General features: G+C 44.6%; 1 protein-coding gene across 4 annotated transcripts in view; it reads left to right on the top strand.

The window, feature by feature from the left end:
- The window catches only part of CLSTN1 (calsyntenin 1), an 86,654-nt gene extending 64,912 nt beyond the window's left edge, over positions 1 to 21,742 (top strand). For 2 of the 4 annotated variants that reach the window (XM_044282037.1, XM_044282036.1), the window contains 10 exons: positions 1,709 to 1,871; positions 6,465 to 6,515; positions 11,382 to 11,539; positions 12,369 to 12,517; positions 14,147 to 14,373; positions 14,920 to 15,090; positions 16,548 to 16,693; positions 17,681 to 17,813; positions 18,544 to 18,728; positions 18,834 to 21,742. In XM_044282037.1, the coding sequence (XP_044137972.1) occupies positions 1,709 to 1,871; positions 6,465 to 6,515; positions 11,382 to 11,539; positions 12,369 to 12,517; positions 14,147 to 14,373; positions 14,920 to 15,090; positions 16,548 to 16,693; positions 17,681 to 17,813; positions 18,544 to 18,728; positions 18,834 to 19,031 (1,581 nt within the window). In that variant the 3' untranslated portion in view covers positions 19,032 to 21,742. The remainder of the gene's footprint in view (positions 1 to 1,708; positions 1,872 to 6,464; positions 6,516 to 11,381; positions 11,540 to 12,368; positions 12,518 to 14,146; positions 14,374 to 14,919; positions 15,091 to 16,547; positions 16,694 to 17,680; positions 17,814 to 18,543; positions 18,729 to 18,833) is intronic. The other 2 variants (XM_044282040.1, XM_044282039.1) reach the window with 1 other exon arrangement.
- Positions 21,743 to 22,059: the final 317 nt, after the last annotated feature.

Raw genomic sequence — 22,059 nt, 5'->3', positions numbered from 1 at the left:
TCATTTATTTGTGATTCCTGATGGTATCATATGATGTGATATGGAAGTTTCTGTACTTATCATTTCTAATGTACAATAATAGGCATTGTCTGATACTGTATGTCGAGTATTTTTTCTAAACAAAAAAAGATCTGATTCAAAAGAGCTAATTCTCATTTACAATGTATTGCCTGAGAAATTAAGTTTAATGTTGCCTACGTAGCAAACAAACCCAGACTCGAAGACCCCTCTGTAACATAAGAATAATATTTGGCACAAAAGTGTCATAAATGGGACCTAGAAAATGGGGTCTTTTACATATTTTTCATTGGAGCCCAAGAGCTTCCAGTTATATTTTGCTTTATCTTTAAACTGATTTTGAATGTGCCATTTAAAGGGAAGCCTGTCAATTTCTCAGTTGAGAAGTCAAAGACTGACCCTACGTGTCATATTGTCAGTCTATCTTGTATGGGGGACCTCCTAACTGTCCCCTGACAGCAGATATGGGGGAAATGATAATGTCTGTAAAGCACTATGGAATATGTCAGTGCTATATAAGTGAATAAAATAAATAAATGAGACGTGGGCAGGGTGGAGTTCAACATTCCCAATCTGCTCTACTGGGCGATAAGCTGCAGCCGTCTGGCAGGGGCATGCTGGCTGAGCGGACAGCTGTCTATGGTGTATGGCCAGCTTTAGAACATGGTTCTTGTATTAGCTAGCAAGAAAGATCCACCAGTAGACAAATCTATTCCAACCTGCTATCAAGACAGGGCATTCTGGAGGGCATGCTGTTGTAGTCTCACAACAGCTGGAGATCAAGCTAGTGTGCAGTGCCATGCTGCAGACTATGCACTGGAAACCCATGGTGGTCCAAAGAGATCTTGAGAAATGTATCTTTGACATGTCAGACTTTCTTTAATTGCCCTACTAGTTTGCTGTCTCGTGTTCTGTATAGTTCTTCATTTCTAAGACTTTCCTGTCCCCAGTTTCCTCTAAGGCTTCTGGCTGCAGTTCCCCAAGGGCGATAGTGTAACCACGAGCATCTAGAGCTTCAGTAAAGCTAATGAGACCAGAAGATTAGATTCAACTTACTGCCATTTTATTTACCTCAGAGTCTAAGCCTTAGGCTCTGAGGTAAATAAAATGGCAGTAAGTTGAATCTAATCTTCTGGTCTCATTAGCTTTACTGAAGCTCTAGATGCTCGTGGTTACACTATCGCCCTTGGGGAACTGCAGCCAGAAGCCAGTGTGACCATGTAGTAGGATCAGCTTGTACTGTTCTAGACTTCATGTCTACAGTGTAACCAAATAACTGGCCTTTCTGCCCTTCTGATGCCTGCAGTACCCATCCTTGTAGAACGTATGCCAGCACCGGGTCTGAAAGTCACTTTGACTTACTCTACACTGAAGGACATTTTAAAACCTGTCTATTTTTCTCTGCTTTGAAGATTGGCATTTAGCATTTTTATTTTTTTATTTTTTTATGTCTGGATCCTATTCAGCACGAGCATAATCCTACAACATGCTTTATGTTCTGGAGGACGTGTGTGAACAATGGTGAACGTCAGCAATACGTTATATAAAGAAATGCTGACATTTCCATTCTTCATGCAGTCATATGTTTTTTCACTAATTTGTGTGGCACGGTCTGTCATGTCCCTCTTATATTTTGTGCCTGGAGAGTGCTTCGAAAGTGAATGAACATCACATATTTTTGTATCTGCAGGCCTGTGACAAGGAATGGCATCACTATGTCCTGACTGCTGACTTCCCCAGCTTCACTCTGTATGTTGATGGCGTTTCATATGACCCCATCACCGTGACTGAGGATTACCCACTACATCCCACAAAGCTGGACACGCAGCTAGTGGTTGGCGCTTGCTGGCAAGGTAATCATCCCGTCATATGTCTGCTTCTGCCTTATATCCTAATCTGTAAATCTACCGACGACTCACGGATTAGTATAGAATATCAGATTAGGATCTAAGTCACCGATCTTGCTGCAAAGTTTTTTTGGTTTTTTTTACATTTAGTGTTCCGTGCAATGAATGTCGATTTCCTGATGATGCGTCCTATTACTACATACATTTCATGAATTGGTAACAGTGTTGAGGTTTCTGGAGTCTTACAGGATCCTTTAGGAGGATTGACTTTCACTCTCATCCAGACATTTTTGCATTCCTACTACATAGTGTCATCATTGGCACAGTGCACTGTTACTACTATCTACATATTAGTAGTGCTCAGTGTTTTGTGTAATTTAGGCATATTATATCACGCAATGTGTGGGGACAGCAATATGATCAAGGAATTATCTGCAGCTAGAGCACAGATGCCCTTAAAAATAGTTGATAGGTTACAATGAAGCTATGGGACTGTTAGGCTGGTTTCACACGGGCGTTGCGGGAACATGCACGATTTTTCCCCGCAAGTGCAAAGCGTTTTAATCGGCATTAAGAAAAATTGGCATGTTTGGTACCCGAACCCGGACTTCTTCACAGAAGTTCGGGTTCAGTATTCTGTAAATTTTATTATTTTCCCTTATAACATGGTTATAAGGGAAAATAATAGCATTCTTTGATACAGCATGCTTAGTAGAAGGTCACTTGAGGGTAAAAAAAAAAATACATAATTTACTCACCTCCTGCAATTGATCGCATAGCTGCCGGTCTCCTGTTATCACGGCTGAGGATGGGGAAAACCCTCAGCCGTGCAATGCCAGAAAATGTTACGCGCTGCTTGACCAGGACGACAGTATTAGGGAGCAGGTCACCTCCTAACGCGTCCCTAAACTGACCCTGACTCCTATCCATACGAGTCAACCCTGAAGGTGGGAGGACTCATAAACCGGATGCCTAGGGGTCCCTACTAGCCCTCAGGATTGCCCTTGAACAAGGAGCAGGGTAAGACGACCTGTTCTTTCTGGACACGAATGAACAGGAGTCTCACTGGCCAAGCTGCAGGGAAAGGAACATAAACAGCCTATGGATATGGCAGGAGGATGAAAAGCACTTCCACACCTACCTGCCACAGACACACAGACTGGATCCAGTGCAATACAAGCTAGTGTCCACACCCAAACACCAATGGACACAGCACACACACACAAACACACAGGAACCCAGATCCATAGGTGCATAACATAAAAAGGAAAACATCAAGTGGACATCACATAAACTTAAGAATCACAATTTGTTTGTTTTTGACCACAAGGGTGGCCCCCACTGGCAGATGGAATGCACAGGAGGTTGCTCCAGCTAAGCATGGCTGAAGCAACCCACTGAGACATGCCAAAGACAGAGGCTTTATAGGCCTAAGTGGCCACACCCACACAGACACACCCAGTGTCTCACACACACAGAAAGGGAGTTAACCCTTCCACCACCAGGGAAGGGAAAACAGCAACTCAAAGGGGAAGTGAACAGACAAACAACCCCGTGCACACCAAACATGGGAAGTGCACAGCAAACACACAAGTTGCCAAGTGGAACCGCACGCATAACACAGCAAGCAGCCACGACACAACTCAGACTGCAATGCTGCCACATAAAAACTGTTGCCAGCGGCAACCACAGGTGAGGCAAAAGCCAAAGCCCTCACCTGTGATTGACAACCAAACAAAACCGCTGACAACCGCATGCGGTTCTGGAGTCACGGTCATAGCCATGGCCGTGACACCTGTTCTTTCTTCAGGACCTGTAAAAAGGACCTGTCGTGACGTCACTGAGCTCATCACATGGTCCATCACTATGGTGATGGATCATGTGATGTATCATGTGATGAGCACAGTGATGTCACCACAGGTCCTTTGACAGGTCCTCAAGAAAGAACCGGCAGCTACGCGATCAATTGGAGGAGTTGAGTTAATTTTATTTTTATTTTTTTAACCCTCAATTGACCTTCTACTAAGCATTCTGTATTAATGAATGCTATTTTCCCATATAACCATGTTATAAGGGAAAATAATACAGTGAATAGACTTTCATCCTAGCAACCATGCGTGAAAATCGCACCGCATCCGCACTTGCTTGCGGATGCTTGCGATTTTCACGCAGCCCCATTCACTTCTATGGAGCCTGTGTTGCATGAAAAACGCACAATATAGAGCTTGCTGCGATTTTCACGCAACGCACAAGTGATGCGTGAAAATCACCGCTCATGTGCACAGCCCCATAGAAATAAATGGGTCCGGATTCAGTGCGGGTGCAATGCGTTCACTTCACGCATTGCACCTGCGTGGAAAACTTGCCCGTGTGAAAGAGGCCTTACAGAGCAAACTTTAGGCCAGTGTTCTTCAACCTCTGGCTCTCCAACTGTGAAACTACTGCTGTAGACCTATGCCAATAGAAGCCTTTAGGACTCAAGGGACAGTCATGAAGAATTGAAGTTCTCAATTGCCTCCCTTCATCGGCCTCAGATTACTATTAATTGAGGCAGCATGATTCTGCTTGAAGAATATAGTATTACAGATTTATCTGTAAAATATTTGTGTCAAATTGTGATACGCTTGAACCTTCAAAAATCATCATCTAGCCATAGTTACATGAGATTTCTAACACTATTGAAGTAGGGTGTTCAAACAAGTTCTTAAAAAAATGGGCCAACGAAACATCGTATACTCACAGTTTCTAACCCCCTCCACTACAGCGATGCTGTCCTTGTCTTCCCTGCCGGGCTTTAATTGCATGCCTGCAGAGGTGACATGCTCATATAAACCAGTTGATCGCTGCAGCCAATCATTGACCTCAGCTGTATAAGGCAGGGGAACGCTGAGGCCCGTGATTGGCTGCATGAGTCATGTGGGATATATCGGCATTCATCTCTGCAGCCATGTAAAGGAAAAAATAAAGCTAAGTGGTGAGGACCAGAGTGGTGGCACTGGAGAGATGGGGATTGAACAGATATAGTACAGGTATGGTATAGATGCTTTTGATATTTTAAAGGGAACCTGTCACCATGAAAATACAATGTAATCTACAGGCAGCAGGTTATAGGGCAGGAGCAGCTGAGCAGATTGATATATAGCTTTGTGGTAAAAGATCCAGTAAAACTTGTATTTTATTCCTTAAAATTCCTGTTTATTCTGGAGGCGGTTGTGCAGCAATTTATATTGATGACCTATCCTCAGGTTAGGTCATCAATATCTGATGGGGTCAACACCAGGCATCCCCACCAATCGGCTGTTTCATTTCTGGTCATTTAACTAAGCGTTGTCTCCTGTGGAGTAGCGGCGTAGTGTAATTGCAAGTATTTTCTCCATCCAAGTGAATGAAACGAGTACTCGTCATTACATAGAAACATAGAAACATAGAATGTGTCGGCAGATAAGAACCATTTGGCCCATCTAGTCTGCCCAATATATCTGAATCCTATGAATAGCCCCGGCCCTATCTTATATGAAGGATGGCCTTATGCCTATCCCATGCATGCTTAAACTCCTTCACTGTATTTGCAGCTACCACTTCTGCAGGAAGGCTATTCCATGCATCCACTACCCTCTCAGTAAAGTAATACTTCCTTATATTACTTTTAAACCTTTGCCCCTCTAATTTAAAACTGTGTCCTCTTGTGGTAGTTTTTCTTCTTTTAAATATGCTCTCCTCCTTTACCGAGTTGATTCCCTTTATGTATTTAAAAGTTTCTATCATTACACTGCACTTCCGAGCCAAAGTGCAGTGTAATGAACTGAAAGTGGGTCTTGCATGGCGCACGTCTTCTCTTCAAACAACTGATCTGCAGGGGTGCCAGGTGTCGGACCGCCGCCAATCAGATATTGATGACCTATCCTGAGGATAGGTCATCAATATAAATCTCTGCACAACCCCTTTAAGCTGATTGAAGGGCCTGCGGTGCTCTACTGAGCACTAAGTCCCCTTCGTTATTTACCAGGCATAGCAGCTCATTTACCAGGCATTGCAGCTCATTTCCCATTCACTTAGGTGGAACGAAGTTGTACTACTTTTCACAGCCAGTACTAAAAGTACGTTGTGCCGGGTAAACAATGACTGGGCCCAGCACACGTCTTGTGACACCTTCATTCAGCTGATAGGCAGGGTGCCAAGAGTCGGATGCACAAAGATCTGATATTGATTGCCGTCAAGTTAGACCATCAATTTTCTAGTCTTGGGAAACCTCTTTAATATTAAAAATAATTCCCACTTTTATTGAGGATATGTAGATGAGAATAATAGGAGTTATCCATGGCGCCATTACCATGAACATGCACATTAGGCCATGTTGTGTCTGCTAAGGCTTCTGTGTGTGTGTATTTCACCGGACTGGGTTGAAGCTGGACACAGAGGACACCTGGCGCAGCTTCCTGTATAGACCTGGACGAGACTCGGGCATCAGCCAGCGCTTCCTCAGATTGACGTCCTCTCTTATAGCAGTGCATATGTTGTCATGACTTGTTTTGTCAATGTTACAAATGTCCCTAACCCTGTGGTCACTTCCCCTGTTTGTCCCTTCTTACTTTTCTGCAGAGTATTCAGGAAGTGGAAATAACACTGAGCCCATGACAGAGAGTGATGCAGGTGGCTGCAGTTCATCCCCGCCCTCCTCCACCAAAGACATTTCATGTCGTTCACCCCTCGCATGAAAAGCAAAACTCATTTCTCAGTTACCCTATTTTTCGCTCGGGGCTTGCTTCTGTCCCTCTTCTGTTTTCAGATAGTCTCTTTCACAAAACTCAGGAGCAACGCTAACATAGATAATTCTATAACTCAAAAACACCACTATGTAACACTGTAGGTGCTCACTGTATTGCAGCAGGATGTATAGAGACATGGATCATACTCCTCTCTATTATTTCAGAGTGTGAAGGTGGTGATACACATTTATTAGCTGTCCCGACAGCTATGTCTCCCTGCTCGCTCACAAACCCCTCACACGTTTGGCTGCCAAACACTTCTGACTGTAGCTTATATCCCTGGAGAACCAAAAGGATTGGGCAAAAATATTAATCGCACCCAACCCTTCTCTCTTTAGGCTACTTTCACACTTGCGTTTAGAGCGGATCCGTCTGAGACGGATCCGCTCATATAATGCAGAAGGTGGCTCCGTTCAGAACGGATCCGTCTGCATTATATTGTTAAAAAATTTCTAAGTGTGAAAGTAGCCTCAGACGGATCCGTCCAGACTTTACATTGAAAGTCAATGGGGGACGGATCCGTTTGAAAATTGAGCCATAGTGTGTCATATTCAAACGGATCCGTCCCCATTGACTTACATTGTAAGTCTGGACTGATCCGCTTGCCTCCGCACGGCCAGGCGGACACCCGAACGCTGCAAGCAGCGTTTAGGTGTCCGCCTGCTGAGCGGAGCGGAGGCTGAACGCTGCCAGACTGATGCATTCTGAGCGGATCCGCATCCACTCAGAATGCATTAGGGCTGGACGGAAGCGTTTGGGGCCGCTTGTGAGCCCCTTCAAACGGAGCTCACAAGCGGACACCCGAACGCTAGTGTGAAAGTAGCCTTATCTGTCGGTGGAGGGTTGGGAGCTCCCCATGCGCATTAAACTTGCCATTCTCGGTGGGGTCAGCTGACAATATACCAATGTATATGGGCCTTTAGTCAATTATACCTATGCTGTTAATGCAGTGGAACAATGAGGATGATCGTAGTACAAAGCCAAGGCAACCAACAGCCACCCCAGCTCTAAATACCCACATTAACATTAGTGTATTGGTGGGTTCGGACGACAGTCTAATGTGTATGAAGCCTCTTAACTCTGTCCCAATACATGATGTTGGGGCAGAGAGATGGACAAAATGAGTATTTGCACCCAATCCTTTTCCCAGGAGATAAGCTGCCGCCAGAAGTATCTGCAGAGGCTTTTTTCCTATTCAGTACACATATATGTTCTGCCTTAACGAATATATATGGGGTAATCAGGAGAGATAGCTGTCTGCAGACCAATGGTTCAGCCGACCGCTATTGAATTTGCCTGGTCACCATAAGTCTGCCTAGGTCTTTATTGGCCAACATTACCTGGTATGTAAGGGTACTTTCACACTAGTGTTAAAATTTTCAGGTATTGAGTTCCGTCATAGGGGCTCAATACCGGAAAAAAAAAACGCTTCAGTTTTGTCCCCATTTATTGTCAATGGGGACAAAACTGAACTGAATAGAATGGAATGCTCTAAAATGCATTCCGATCCGTTTAGTTTCGTTCCCAGACCGGAGAGCAAACCGCAACATGTTGTATTTTGCTTTCCGTCCTGGGAAAAAACTGAAAAATGGGGACGGATCTGTTTTCTCTGCCAGAATAGAAAACAGATCCATCATCCATTGACTTTCAATAGAGTTCAAAATTGATCCATTTTGGCAATGTTAAAGAAATGTTAAAGGTAATACAACCGGATCCGTTCATAATAGATGCAGACGGTTGTATTATCAGTAACTGAAGTGTTTTTGCTGGACCTTGCCGTATCCAGCAAAAACACTAGTATGAAAGTAGCCTAAGGCCTCATGCACACGACCGTTGTGTGCATCCGTGGCCGTTGTGCCGTTTTCCGTTTTTTTTCACGGACCCATTGACTTTCAATGGGTCCGTGGAAAAATCGGAAAATGCACCGTTTGGCAGCCGCATCCGTGAGCCGTGTTTCCTGGCCGTGAAAAAAATAGGACCTGTCCTATTTTTTTCACGGCCAACGGTTCACGGGCCCATTCAAGTCAATGGGTCCGTGAAAGAACACGGATGCACACAAGATTGGCATCCGTGTCCGTGATCCGTGGCCGTAGGTTGCTTTCATACAGACGGATCCGAAGATCCGTCTGCATAAAAGCTTTTTCTGATCTAAGTTTTCACTTCGTGAAAACTCATTTCCGACAGTATATTCTAACACAGAAGCGTTCCCATGGTGATGGGGACGCTTCTAGTTAGAATACACTGCAAACTTTGTACAAGACTGCCCCCTGCTGCCTGGCAGCACCCGATCTCTTACAGGGGGATATGATAGTACAATTAACCCCATCATATCCCCCTGTAAGAGATCAGGGCTGCCAGGCAGCAGGGGGCAGACCCCCCCCCCCCTCCCCAGTTTGAATATCATTGTGCGCCCCCCCCCCCCCGTTGTTAACTCGTTGGTGGCCAGTGTGCGCACCCCCCTCCCTCCCTCCCTCTATTGTTTTAATACATTGGGGCCAGTGTGCGCGCGCCCCCCCAACCCCCCCTCCCTCCCTCTATTGTTTTAATACATTGGGGCCAGTGTGCGCGCGCCCCCCCAACCCCCCCTCCCTCCCTCTATTGTTTTAATACATTGGGGCCAGTGTGCGCGCGCCCCCCCAACCCCCCCTCCCTCCCTCCCTCTATTGTTTTAATACATTGGGGCCAGTGTGCGCGCGCCCCCACCCCCCTCCCTCCCTCCCTCTATTGTTTTAATACATTGGGGCCAGTGTGCGCGCGCCCCCCCAACCCCCCCCCCCCCCCCCCCCCCCTCCCTCCCTCTATTGTAATCATCATCGGTGGCAGCGGAGTGGAAGATTTTCATACTTACCTGGCTGCTGGCTGCTGCGATGTCTGCGTCCGGCCGGGAGCTCCTCCTACTGGTAAGTGACAGCAATGCGCCGCACAGACCTGTCACTTACCAGTAGGAGGAGCTCCCGGCCGGACGCAGAGATCGCAGCAGCCAGCAGCCAGGTAAGTATGAAAATCTTCTACTCCGCTGCCACCGATGATGATTACAATAGAGGGAGGGAGGGGGGGGGGGGGGTTGGGGGGGTGCGCACACTGGCCCCAATGTATTAAAACAATAGAGGGAGGGAGGAGGGGTTGGGGGGGCGCGCGCACACTGGCCCCAATGTATTAAAACAATAGAGGGAGGGAGGGGGGGTTGGGGGGGCGCGCCGCACACTGGCCCCAATGTATTAAAACAATAGAGGGAGGGGGGTGCGCACACTGGCCACCAAAGAGTTAACAACAGGGGAGGGGGGGCCCACTGGCCACCAATGAGTTAAAAACAGGGGGGGGGGGGGTCTGCCCCCTGCTGCCTGGCAGCACCTGCCAGGCAGCAGGGGACAGTCATGTACACAGTTTTTTTGTATATTCTAACCTGAAGCGTCTCCATCACCATGGGAACGCCTCTGTGTTAGAATATACTGTCGGAAATGAGTTTCACGATGTAGCTCATATCCGACAGTATATTCTAACATAGAAGCGTTCCCATGGTGATGGGGACGCTACAAGTTAAAATATACCATCGGATTGGAGAAAACTCCAATCCGATGGTATAACAGAACTCCAGACTTTACATTGAAAGTCAATGGGGACGGATCCGTTTGAAATGGCACCATATTGTGTCAACATCAAACGGATCCGTCCCCATTGACTTGCATTGTAATTCAGGACGGATCCGTTTGGCTCCGCACGGCCAGGCGGACACCAAAATGACTTTTTTTTCATGTCCGTGGATCCTCCAAAAATCAAGGAAGACCCACGGACGGAAAAACGGTCACGGATCACGGACCAACGGAACCCCGTTTTGCGGACCGTGAAAAAAAACGTCCGTGTGCATGAGGCCTAAGACGTACCCAGCAGCCTGTAACTGTGATGTAATTTTAGCTACAATATAAATTTATGGCACAAATGCAACAATGTAGCACTGTGCAGCAAGTACTGAGCCTGTTCTGACTCAGGCCTGTATTGGATCAGAAGATGGGGCTGACGATTGTCGGGAAGGAAGCGTTCCTTGTCAGCAATCCCCGGCTCGTCAGTGGAGGAGACCACTGCTATTACATACAGTAATCTCCTCCACAGGATGGAGAGGAGCAATCACTAACACCATTGCTCGTCCCCATACCAAATCATTATTTTCTGGCAGCATAGGGGGATTAGACAGCATGATCTACCGCCGACAAACAATTTTTTAGCCTGCTTAAAAATTGCGATTGCCCGATGAATGAGTATTTCCTCGTTCATCGGGTAATCTGCTGCACTTTTATACAGGCAGATCATGTGATGATCTGGCCGACCATCTACAGGTCTTATAAATGCCACAAGCATTTCTGAAGCTGTGGCCTTGTCTTTTTCTATAGTAGATTCAGCTTGCACTTTCCTAGGCTTTACCTCTGCAGAATGTGGCCAAATAACAGGCTATTTTGCCCTCCTGACGCCAGTCTTACCATCATATGGAGATAGACTGGAGAGTCCTTAACCCCCCAGAGTTTAGGCACCATAGCTTTTTCATGTTCCATGCTTTTTCTATCTCCACTTCCACCCGCCACCTCCAGAGCTCATCTGCATGTCCTCCCCCGTCATGGTTCCTGGATGAAGCCAGGTTTTCACCACGACTGGATATTACTAACCTGCATGCAACGCTGTAACACCTTTGAAGGAGAACTATAAACCCATGTGTGAGCATAGTGGAGTTTCTGACCGCTTTCTGCTTTTTTATGTCAAGGTGGGGAGCAGCACATGACCCAGTTCTTCCGTGGAAACCTTGCTGGGTTGATGATTCGTTCTGGAAAGTTAGAAAGCAAGAAGGTGATTGATTGCCTGTATACCTGCAAAGAGGGCCTGGAATTTTCACCTGCTGAAGGGGTTGGTAAAGGCATGAAGGTAAGTCCACGTGAGGGAGACCTCTAAAAAGGAAAAAAAAAAAAAGAGGCCAAACAATAACAGTAATGATGAAAGAACCCTGATTAGTTAGAGAATAAAAGCAGCAACTGTCATGATCTTCACTAGTTTTTAGAAATTGTCCTCACTTCATGCTAATAATACAAGAATATAAGATACACACATAATGATCTCTGTTATATAAAACGGTGTTAAGCGTCCTTTCTAATTCATAGATATGCTTTACAGTGTAGTTAATACACCATATTTAAAGGGTATGTCTACCTTTGAATTCTATTTGATAGTCTATACATAACTTTACTTCACATAAAAATTGAACAACTGTATAAATATATTACATCTCTTGCACTGATCCTGAGTTACTGCCTAAATCACACTCCACAGCTGTACTCACTATTCTGCTGGTGGAATCACCGTGTACATACATTACTTATCCTGTAGTGATCCTGAGTTACATCCTATGTTATACTTCAGATCGGCACTCGCTATTCTGCTGGTGGAGTCACTGTGTACATACATTACATTACTTATCTTGTACTGATCCTTAGTTATATCCTGTATTATACTCCAGAGCTGCACTCTCTATTCTGCTGGTGCAGTCATTGTGTCCATACATTACTTATTTTGTACAGCTGTAGCATGTATTAAATAATGGTCTTGATTGGGTCAGGACCATCCTTCATTCTCAACCAGTTGTTAGACACCTCAGTAACTGTACATTCATTGATGTATTCCTGCTCCTTCAGTCCAGAACTTTACAGATATAAGGATGACCTCTCCACATCATAATCTTCTGAATATACTTTTGCAGATTGACCTAAGTCCCAGCCAGTCCACTTTGACACTGGAAGGAGATGACATTGACCGCTTTGACCAGGCAATGCAGCATATTTCCTACCTGAATTCTCGCCAGTTCCCCACCCCTGGTATCAGACGTCTTAAGATCACAACTACGGTGAAGTAAGTGATACATTAGCACATCTTGAAGTACACTGGCATATTCGTTTATAGTTTATTACAGGATATGTGCCCCAAAAGGGTCACAAAAACCCTCTGGGAACAGTTACATTTTATCGTTTTATTTTTGCATTTTTTCACTGTAACTAGGATATACATAGGAGCCAAAGTTACAGGAGAAAACGGCCCCCTGTAGTGACATTAGCCTGTGACCGAGCTAATCTGGGTCTGCAAAGACCCAGCAGCTATGCCATGCCGAGGGCTGTCTGGTGATCACTGGGTTCAACAGAGGTCCCGGCATTGCTGCTGCCTCTGTTCACTACATAGCACTCCTTGAGCACTACTTAGATAGAAAAAGTAAAGAAACAAACGGGTACAAACTACTTGTATTAACTCTGGCGAGCACACAACCTGCTGGATTGAAGAGCTCTAAAGCAGTAACACCAAAAGACATGGCACCAGACTACCAATCTGCACCACCCACCATTAAAAGACAATGGGTGATCATTAAAGGAGTTATGCCATGATTGATATAAAAATCAGACATCATATAGTACATGACAATACCTTTCTAAGGCTGTGTTGACATCTCTGTTTTGGCGATCCGGTGCATATGCTGACTGACGGACAATGCAGGCAACTGTTGAAACCCAGCATTTATGCTGGAAGTCAGCTGGATCACACTGCAGTCAATGGGGATCCAGCGGTGGAGTAGAGTATCCGGCAACACCAGATCCTTTGAGATACAGCAGGCTGCTCTGTGCCGGAACTTACTAGATGTGAACAAAGTCTTAACAAAACTAGAACCAGCCATGTTCTGCACATGGCTCCAGAGATCTCTACCTTGACTGCTCCAATTGCAGAGGGGGTTATTTTGTCCTTTCTGCTGCAGCTCTCTCCTTGTAAGGCACTATTCACACGTCCGCAATTTCGTTCCGCATTTTGCACAACGGAATTGCGGACCCATTAATTTCTATGGGGCAGCACAATGCTCCAGAAATGCGGACCCGCACTTCCGGGTCTGCATTTCCATTCCCGAAAAAAATAGAACATGTCCTATTCTTGTCCGCAATTGCGGAAAAGAATAGGCATTTTCTATTAGTGCCGGCGATGTGCGGAACGCACATTGCGGTGTCCGTGTTTTGTGGATCCGCAAAACACGCTACGGACATGTGAATGGAGCCTAACTGCCACAGCTTCTAACAGAACATATGGCTGGTGGCAGTTGAAGATTTAAACTGAGCACCTGTGGACAAGAAATAAGAAAAAGAACAAACAGCGCTAAACAGATACATTTTATTAAATAGCTCACTGACTATATTACATTTTTTATTACATGCAGTTACAGAAGTTTTAAGATTCAGGTGCTGGTTTGAAAAATGTAGACTATGTTTTGTGACACAACCCCTTTAAAGAGTTATTGTGATTTTGTTACAGTTCTTTATAAGAATATAAGATCCTGGAAATGAAATGACCCAGGAGGATGGATACTATAATCTTTTATAGTATTTATGGGGTGGCTGTAACGTTGCTGCAATAGTTTTATCACAAATCACGGTTTTAGACAGTAGTACATAGATGTGTAGATTAATAGTCACTTATTCTCACCATTGTTTTGCTCTGTTGCTACAGATGCTTTAACGAGGAGACCTGTATCAGTGTCCCAGATGTCGATGGCTACGTCATGGTGCTACAGCCAGAGGAGCCCAAAATCAGTGTCAGCGGCATTGACCATTTTGCCCGCTCTGCATCTGAGTTTGAGAGCACAGAAGGAGTAACGCTGTTCCCTGAGCTGCGTATTATCAGCACTATCACACGCGAAGTGGAGGCAGAGGGGGAAGGAGATGAGGACCCTACAGGTTTGTGACTGAAGGTCCCGGAGTCCATTACTACTACATACAGATTAAATGTATGGCAGCTAATACAGTATGTCATGCTGTGTTGCGAAATCTAAAACCGGCAATACACACAGGCCGATATCTGGTTATCTGTAGCCCTTCAAAGCTGAGGAACCCCGAAAATGCCTTATTCACATGTCAATGAGTCGCATCTGCGTGCTTTCTGAGCTCTCCGTGGACAGCACACAGATCCATTTGATTCTGTATCTGTAATCTGTTGTCCGCATTTCTTCACATACCGTTGATCGACAGGAAAAACACTGGGAGAAAAACTATTTTGCTCCCTTTTGCGGACAGAATGTGCTCATTTTATTCAGTTGGTCTGTGAAAACCAGAGAGCACACAGATGCCATCCATGTATGGTCTGTTTTTCAATGATCCATTGCATATACTGTACAAAATGATACGTGGATGCTGTCCCAAAAGCATGAATAAGTCCTGAGGCAGTTAAAGTTTTATTTCAGCATTGCATTTTGTGACTTGTGAACGGCTATTTCTTCTCTCTAGTGCAAGAATCTCTGGTGTCGGAGGAAATCATGCACAACTTGGACGCATGTGAGATCACTGTGGTGGGCGAGGCCTTGAATCCCGACCAAGAGAGCCTTCATCTGGACCTGACACACCTCCAGCAGAAAGGGATGGAGATGAGCTCTTCCAGTCAAGGCATTGTTATCACAGGTCAGTAAGGCCTCTTTCAGACGAGCAATATGGAACTTGTCCGAATTCTGTGAAATACAGTTTTCTTTTACTTTTTGCTTCAGATTTTTCTGCAGTTGCATTCTGTGCCGATGTCATCGTTTTTTACATCAGTGAAAAAATTGAAGAAAGATCTTTAGTTCTTCAGGTTTTTTTTTTTTCACTGACCCATTGACTTGAATGGGGCAAGTCATGTGTGAAAAACTGATGGAACATGCCGCAATTTTTTCTTAACGGACAGATGGCCAGTATAAAAAAAACTGACAAGTTAACTTTAACCTGTCAGTTTTCAGCTTGGGTGCTGTCTGTTCTAAAGTCCGACAGCACCCAGACGGGAAAATCATTTGTGCCTTAGCCTTGAAGGGGCTTTTCATGGTGGAGATGGCAATAAGCGCCAGCTAGGAGAAGCAGATTTGCAGAAGTGGCTGAATGTCTGGCTCTCTGCTGTTTCCATAACTCCCATAGCAGTGAGGGGGAGCTACGCAAACAGTGTAGCACAGCAAGCTACGCTGTGTCCATAGACTGGGAGTTATGGAAACTGTGCTGTGCTGTTTGCCTAGCTCCCATTCCCTGCTATAGTAGTTACGGAAACAGCAAAGCTGCTTGAATGTTTAAAGTCATCCACCCTGGCCTAGATGGCACAACCCCTTTAAAGGTATTGTGCAGGATTTAGATATCGATGGCCTTTCCTCATGATAGGCCAGCGATATCATATTGGCAGGCTCCAACACCCTGCACCACCACCGATCAGCTGTGGAAGTCGGCTCTTGAACCACACTGTATGTCCATTGTAGGTAGACAGCACTGGTAACTGCAGCACTGGTCCCATTGAAGTGAATAGCAGTGCAGTAGTTGCTAGCTCCATCCACTACAGAGTGGACGGAGCAGGGTAGTCGGACGGACTTCTACATCTAAACAAGGTGATAAGCAGGGTTTCGGAGCTCTGTCAAACTGATATTCAAGCTCTATCCTGAGACTAGGCTATTAATATCAAAAGCCTGGACAGCCCATTTAGTGTGGTTAGTCTCTATGTCCAGTTACTCATTATTTGGGATGTTAATTCAGCATGTTCACACAATTTTAAATATATGTCGGACGTGTATTTGCCGTGGAACCTGCTGCAGATATCCAAGGCTTAAAAAAGCAAGTGTGAAAAAAAAAAAAAGACTTTATATAAGGGCTTGTGAATTCATTTTGTAGTTTCCAGCAGAAAATCAGTGCTTGTCTTGTAACTTTATCTCAAGAAGATGCAGGAAGAAAGTTCTTCAGCTGTGTTCCCGAGGGTTAGTCATGTCTGGGAAATCTGCCATGTTATGTAATAATGTCAATACGTGTTCCACGGATCCCTGCCAGTGAGCAAAAATACTTAAAGACTGAAGTCTCATAGGAAATACATGTACTGCCGAGCACAGGAAGAAAATAAATCTCATGTATTGCAGGTGTCGATACCATGGCGAATTATGAGGAAGTACTGCATCTGATCCGTTACAGGAACTGGAATACAGTCTCCTTATTTGACAGGAAATTTAAAGTGGTCTGTTCTGAGCTCAATGGGCGCTACAACAGCAACGAATTTCAAGTGGAGGTGAGAAAAAAAATGAATGACCCAGTCGGTCTCTGCTTATGATGATGATGCAAACGTATCACGTGGCTAGGTTTACTTGTTGCGGACAAGTGTATTTTATTGCGATTGCTGCAGTTTGGTGATGTGATAATTGTTCACGTGGTTTTTACAAATTAAAATATTGTTAGACCTCATGTACACGGCCCTATCCGTTTTTGTGCTCCATAAGTCAAGGATACCAACCATATGCTTTCCTTATTTTGCTGATTGGTATGTCCTGCCCACTATTAAAAATGCCTATTTTTTGTCTGCAAAACCGACAAGAATAGGACATGTTCTCTATTTTGAAATATTTTTTTTTTTTTTTTTTGTGGGGCTGCGGAACAGACATATGGATGCAGACAGCATACGGTTTGCTGTCCGCATCTTTTGCGGTCCCACATCCGATCAGCACAAAAACAACGGTCTTGTGCATTAGGCCTTAAAAAAAACACAGCAATCAAGGTAAAAACACTTTTAATGGGCTGCAATATGTGAAACTGGCCCATGGGTGCCTCCACATACTGCAATTTCTATTGCAGAATTTTTCGTAACTGAAAATCAGTTTCATTCATTTGAATGGGGCGGCAAGCCAATCTGCAACGTGTGAAGGCACTCTAAGGCTGCTGCAACACCTCCAGGCTTTTTTGATAAAATCAGGAGTGGATCATAAAAGGAGAGACTGTATTAAGGGCAGATACAACTTCTCAACTTTTTTCAATCCACTCCTGGGTTTGGCATTAAAACTGAATATGTGGCAGCGCCCTCAGTGTAAGGCCTTATGCACGCAGCTGTAAGATCCCAGCTGTGAGCACGCCATATTCTTCTTCCCACCCCAGGTTTCCTGTCTGCATGTGTTGCAGCCTCACTGAGATGAATTAGTCCGCATCCGATCCTCAAAAAATGCTGATTGGATGTAGATAGAAATTACTGTCATGTGCATGAGGCCTAATTATTTTCCTGTTGCAGGTGAATGTGATCCACACTGCCAGCCCCCCAGAGGCTCCAAATCACATTATATCTGAGGCTTTGTTTGTCCCGTCCCGTCATCAATCTCCTGATCTTTTGGGACACAACCCTGCCAGCACACACTCTGCATCAGGTACGTCTCTATATTTTCCACAAGAAAACTGTAGAGCATCCTACTTAGTTTGGATTTAAAGAGGACCTGTCACCGCTCCTGAATGCATGCAGCTAATATAAGGCATGTCAGGAGTGGTGACATGGTTAAAGAGGACCTAACATCTGATGACAGTCAGATGCATGCCACGTCTTCTCTATTCTAAAAATCAGCAGCATCACAGTCTTATAGCACCCTCTGGTACTCGGTCATGCTTTGGTATGCATATATGGTGTACTTAGGGCGCCATCTACAGATCATTCATGCATTGTGCATACTGTTGAAACAATATAACCCAATGTTGCTCAGTTGCATATTGCATTTAGTGTTTAATGATAGTGCCCTATACTGATCATTTTGTATAGTGATGTAATGATGGTGCCCTTTACTTCTTATTCATGGATTGCACATAGTGATATAATGATGGCACCTTATACTGCTCATTTGTGTATTGTGCACAGTGATGTAATGACGGCACCCCTATTCATGGTATTTAATTAATTTTCTCATTCATGCATTGTGCATAGTGATGTAATGATAGCGCCCTCTACTGCTCAGTTGTTCATGGGAACTTTTCCTATTATTTATATTTATTTTACGCATTCACATAGTGCCGTCATATACCAAAGCAATGTACAAAGATTGTCATCACTTATTGTCCCCACTGAGGCTTACAATCTAAACAAAGTATGATGTGTTCACTCTTTCACAGTCGTTCCCAGTGCTGCGACCATCGTTATAGTTGTCTGTGTCAGTTTCCTGGTCTTCATGATTATTCTGGGAGTGTTTCGCATTCGTGCAGCCCATCAGCGTACCATGCGTGACCAGGAGAGTGGCAAAGAGAATGAAATGGACTGGGATGACTCTGCTCTTACTATCACTGTGAACCCAATGGAGGTAAGTCCTTGGTGCTTTAGTGATGCTACATGTGGGGTGTACTCCTCCCTGTACCTACCTCAATCAGGCTGTACAAAATGTTGTATTTTATTTTTCCTGATCCAGACCTATGAAGACCAGCACAGCAGTGAGGAGGAAGAGGAGGATGATGAGGATGAGGACAGTGAAGATGGAGAAGATGATGACATAACCAGTGCTGAATCTGAGAGCAGTGAGGAAGAGGAGGGCGAGCAGGAGGAGGACCAGCAGAATGTCAACCGACAGCAGCAGCTGGAGTGGGACGACTCCACTCTGACCTATTGATCTCAGTCGCCATTACCACCCAGTCACTACAGCTCACACTCATCGCTCCTGCAGGCACACGGTGTAAAATGTCATTCCAGATGCTGAAACCAACCAGCACATCCCCATCCAAAATGTGGATAGACGGTGCCCCACTCCTGCCATCCCAGTGACTGGGGTCATCCGTGTTTCAGTCCACCCTGCACTTTCCTTCCATGCTCTCTTTGTCATACAATGATAGGAGGGACACAGGCGTTACTGGACTTCATCCTTCATTCCTGATTTGTGTTCTGAAAGATGCAAAACTTCCGGTTGAGAAACGGGGCACAGGGACTCCATGTAGACTGATTGATTTTAACTTTTTTTTTCTTTCTTTCTCCATCCCAAATGACAGCATGTCAGTTATTGGCAACACTCCACTGAAAGAACCCTTTTTCTGTCTGAGGTGCTGGCATCTTTTTGCATCTGGGTGGTTTTGCAAATGGCTCCAGCAGACAGTAAAAGGGTTGAAACCAAGACTAACTTTTTAATATTTTCTTTGTAAATATGTTGGAATCTATGTAATTATGTCCATGTTGCTAGTGTAAAGGGGTTTGGAATTCTTGAATGCAGGGTGGCACCTGTGCCAGTCTTGCGCAACCTCAGTGAGGTGATTTTTTTCTTTGGCTGACGGGGGTCTGCAGCCTGACATAGACAAGGAGACACAGTGGTGTCAGCTTTAATGATGCTCACGCCCGAGTACTGTCTTTCTGGCTCCATATCTATAACCTTCCACAATAGAAGCACAGGGCTGTAACCAGTCATAGGAATAACAAGGTGCCAGTCTGCCTGCTCTTGGGGACATGTCAGCAGCTGCGTGTAGCACACACCAGACCTCAGCGGGTCCACCCCCTTGCTTTAAATGCCGGGTTCAGTTTTCTGCAGGACAAGATTATACATATGTGGATCATTGTAACTTCCAGTCCTCTCCAACGGGGGAATCTTCTGTCATTAGTGAGACACTCTGGGATGTTCTCACCTGGCCAGCAGCTTTTAGCTGGGCAGAAAAAATATTGTTTACGTGCGACCTTTATTACTATTTTCCTCACTTAGCTTGAGAAAAAAAATCTGTACATTTTTGTGTAAGACGAGGAAAAAAAAATGAGTGAGATGGTTTGGAAGGAGTTACTATTGTGTATGAGCTGTTTGTGGCTCTGATGTGACCAGAGGCAAGGAAGGTCAAATGCAGCCAGGCAACGATGTGATCGGATGACCTGTTCCTCTCTCGTCTTTGAGCTCAAATCTTGGGAGTTGTAGTTCTCCACCTAGCAGGGCTTTGCAAGCAACGGCAAAGTATAATTATGTATTATACATATTATTTAGATTATCGCTGGTTCAAGAAAGGTATACTTAAAGGGACACTACACTTAAAATATTGATGTATAAAAGGGGCACCTGGTAACATTCACATAGGCAGTGAATGTGCCTAGTTTTTTGTTTTTTCTTTTTGAGGAAACTATTTAACGTTCAGGTGGTGGCGCTGGAACCTAAAATGCCTTGTAGCAAGGTTAAAGGTAAGAACGTCCAGCTCCATTATGCCCACAGTCTGAGGACGCTATTGGCTGCCTCTTTGTTACAGTCGCTTATATTTTTTGGTTGTGCCCCTTATCAATGGAAAAAGTGCAAATGGAGGGTTTATGGCAGGGACAGGAGCAGCTTGTTGTGCTCCCTATGATTGGATTCGGTAAGGTGTCTTTGTGCCAGGTAAGTGGAAAAAGTCTCTTATTGGATTGGTGTTATGTGTAGGCTGTCTTTAGGTCCGAGATACATTTAGAGATTTAGAGGACGTTACATGAATTGAGAATGAAGCGGGAGATTGTGGTAAGATACGGCATCCCCACTGACTACATGCAGCCAAGTCAACTGTGGTAAAGCAGCAGTACAGAGTAAATCCTCCTTAGGGTGCCCTCACACATTGCAGAGTTTTCTGTAACAAATTCCGCAGGTCTGGATTTTACAAAGTTGCAGATTTTCCCACAATGGAACAGGATGGTTATTTTATTTCTGGATTTCTGTGCGGATTAAATCTCCATTGAAATAAATGTAGACATTCAGCTATAGGAAATCCACAACTAAAATGTATTTGCGTTCTGTTCCACAGCAAAATAAAACACAAGTATTGACACTCTTCATCGCCATAGGGTAACATAGGGGATGTCCTTATATTGCAGAAAACTATGCACTGTGTGAGGGCACCCTAAATTGGCTGTATCCAGGCAGTGGGGCATGAAGGACAGGTGAGATGTCCACTACAGGTGGTCAGCAGATCCCGGGTCTCGTCCTGCAGTACAGGGAGCTGCAGACCAGCGAGCAGGCTTGGTAGGTTTATTTTATTGTTTACCATAAATGTAAATTCTTAGATTTTTACGTAAAATATGGGGGATTGTTTAATGACTTCTTCTGTGATAACGTGATAAACATAACTGCAAGCTCTTGAGTAACCTGGGGACCCCTCTCCCCCTCGTCTTGTGTTTATGTTGTGTAGCTCTGTCCATCCATTTTAATATCACCGTAGCTGCTGTACTTACTTAAAAAAAAAAAAAAAACTATTGCGAAATGTAATGCAACCGCTAAAGCGTCCTAAACTTTCTGATGCTGTATGTAGGTGCAATGAATATAACTTTTCAGATTTGTATATTGGTGATAGGTCAGTTTGAACAGTCTATAAGCTACAATAAATTTCTGGTTCTAAATTCTGCCGCTCATTTTTGTTCTCGCTCACAGTAGCTGATGTTTTATTATGTAGGTTTATTCAGTCACAGTGAAGTGGTAGTGTTTAGTTCCCATCTCTTACCCATTCCAGACTGCATTTTTGTCTGTAGAGGGAAATATTATGGATTCCCATCCATAGGGTGGTAGTATTAGGCCTCATGCACATGACCGTATGGCTTTTTCAGTATTTTGCGGTCAGCAAAAAATACAGATGACGTCCATGTGCATTCCGTTTTTTGTGGAACTGAACAGCTGGCCCCTGATAGAACAGTACTATCCTTGTCCGTTATGCGGACAA

This window comes from Bufo gargarizans, chromosome 2 (assembly GCF_014858855.1).
Source record: "Bufo gargarizans isolate SCDJY-AF-19 chromosome 2, ASM1485885v1, whole genome shotgun sequence".
NCBI classification, from domain to species: Eukaryota; Metazoa; Chordata; class Amphibia; order Anura; family Bufonidae; genus Bufo; species Bufo gargarizans.
This window is presented reverse-complemented; position numbering and strand designations above follow the sequence as displayed.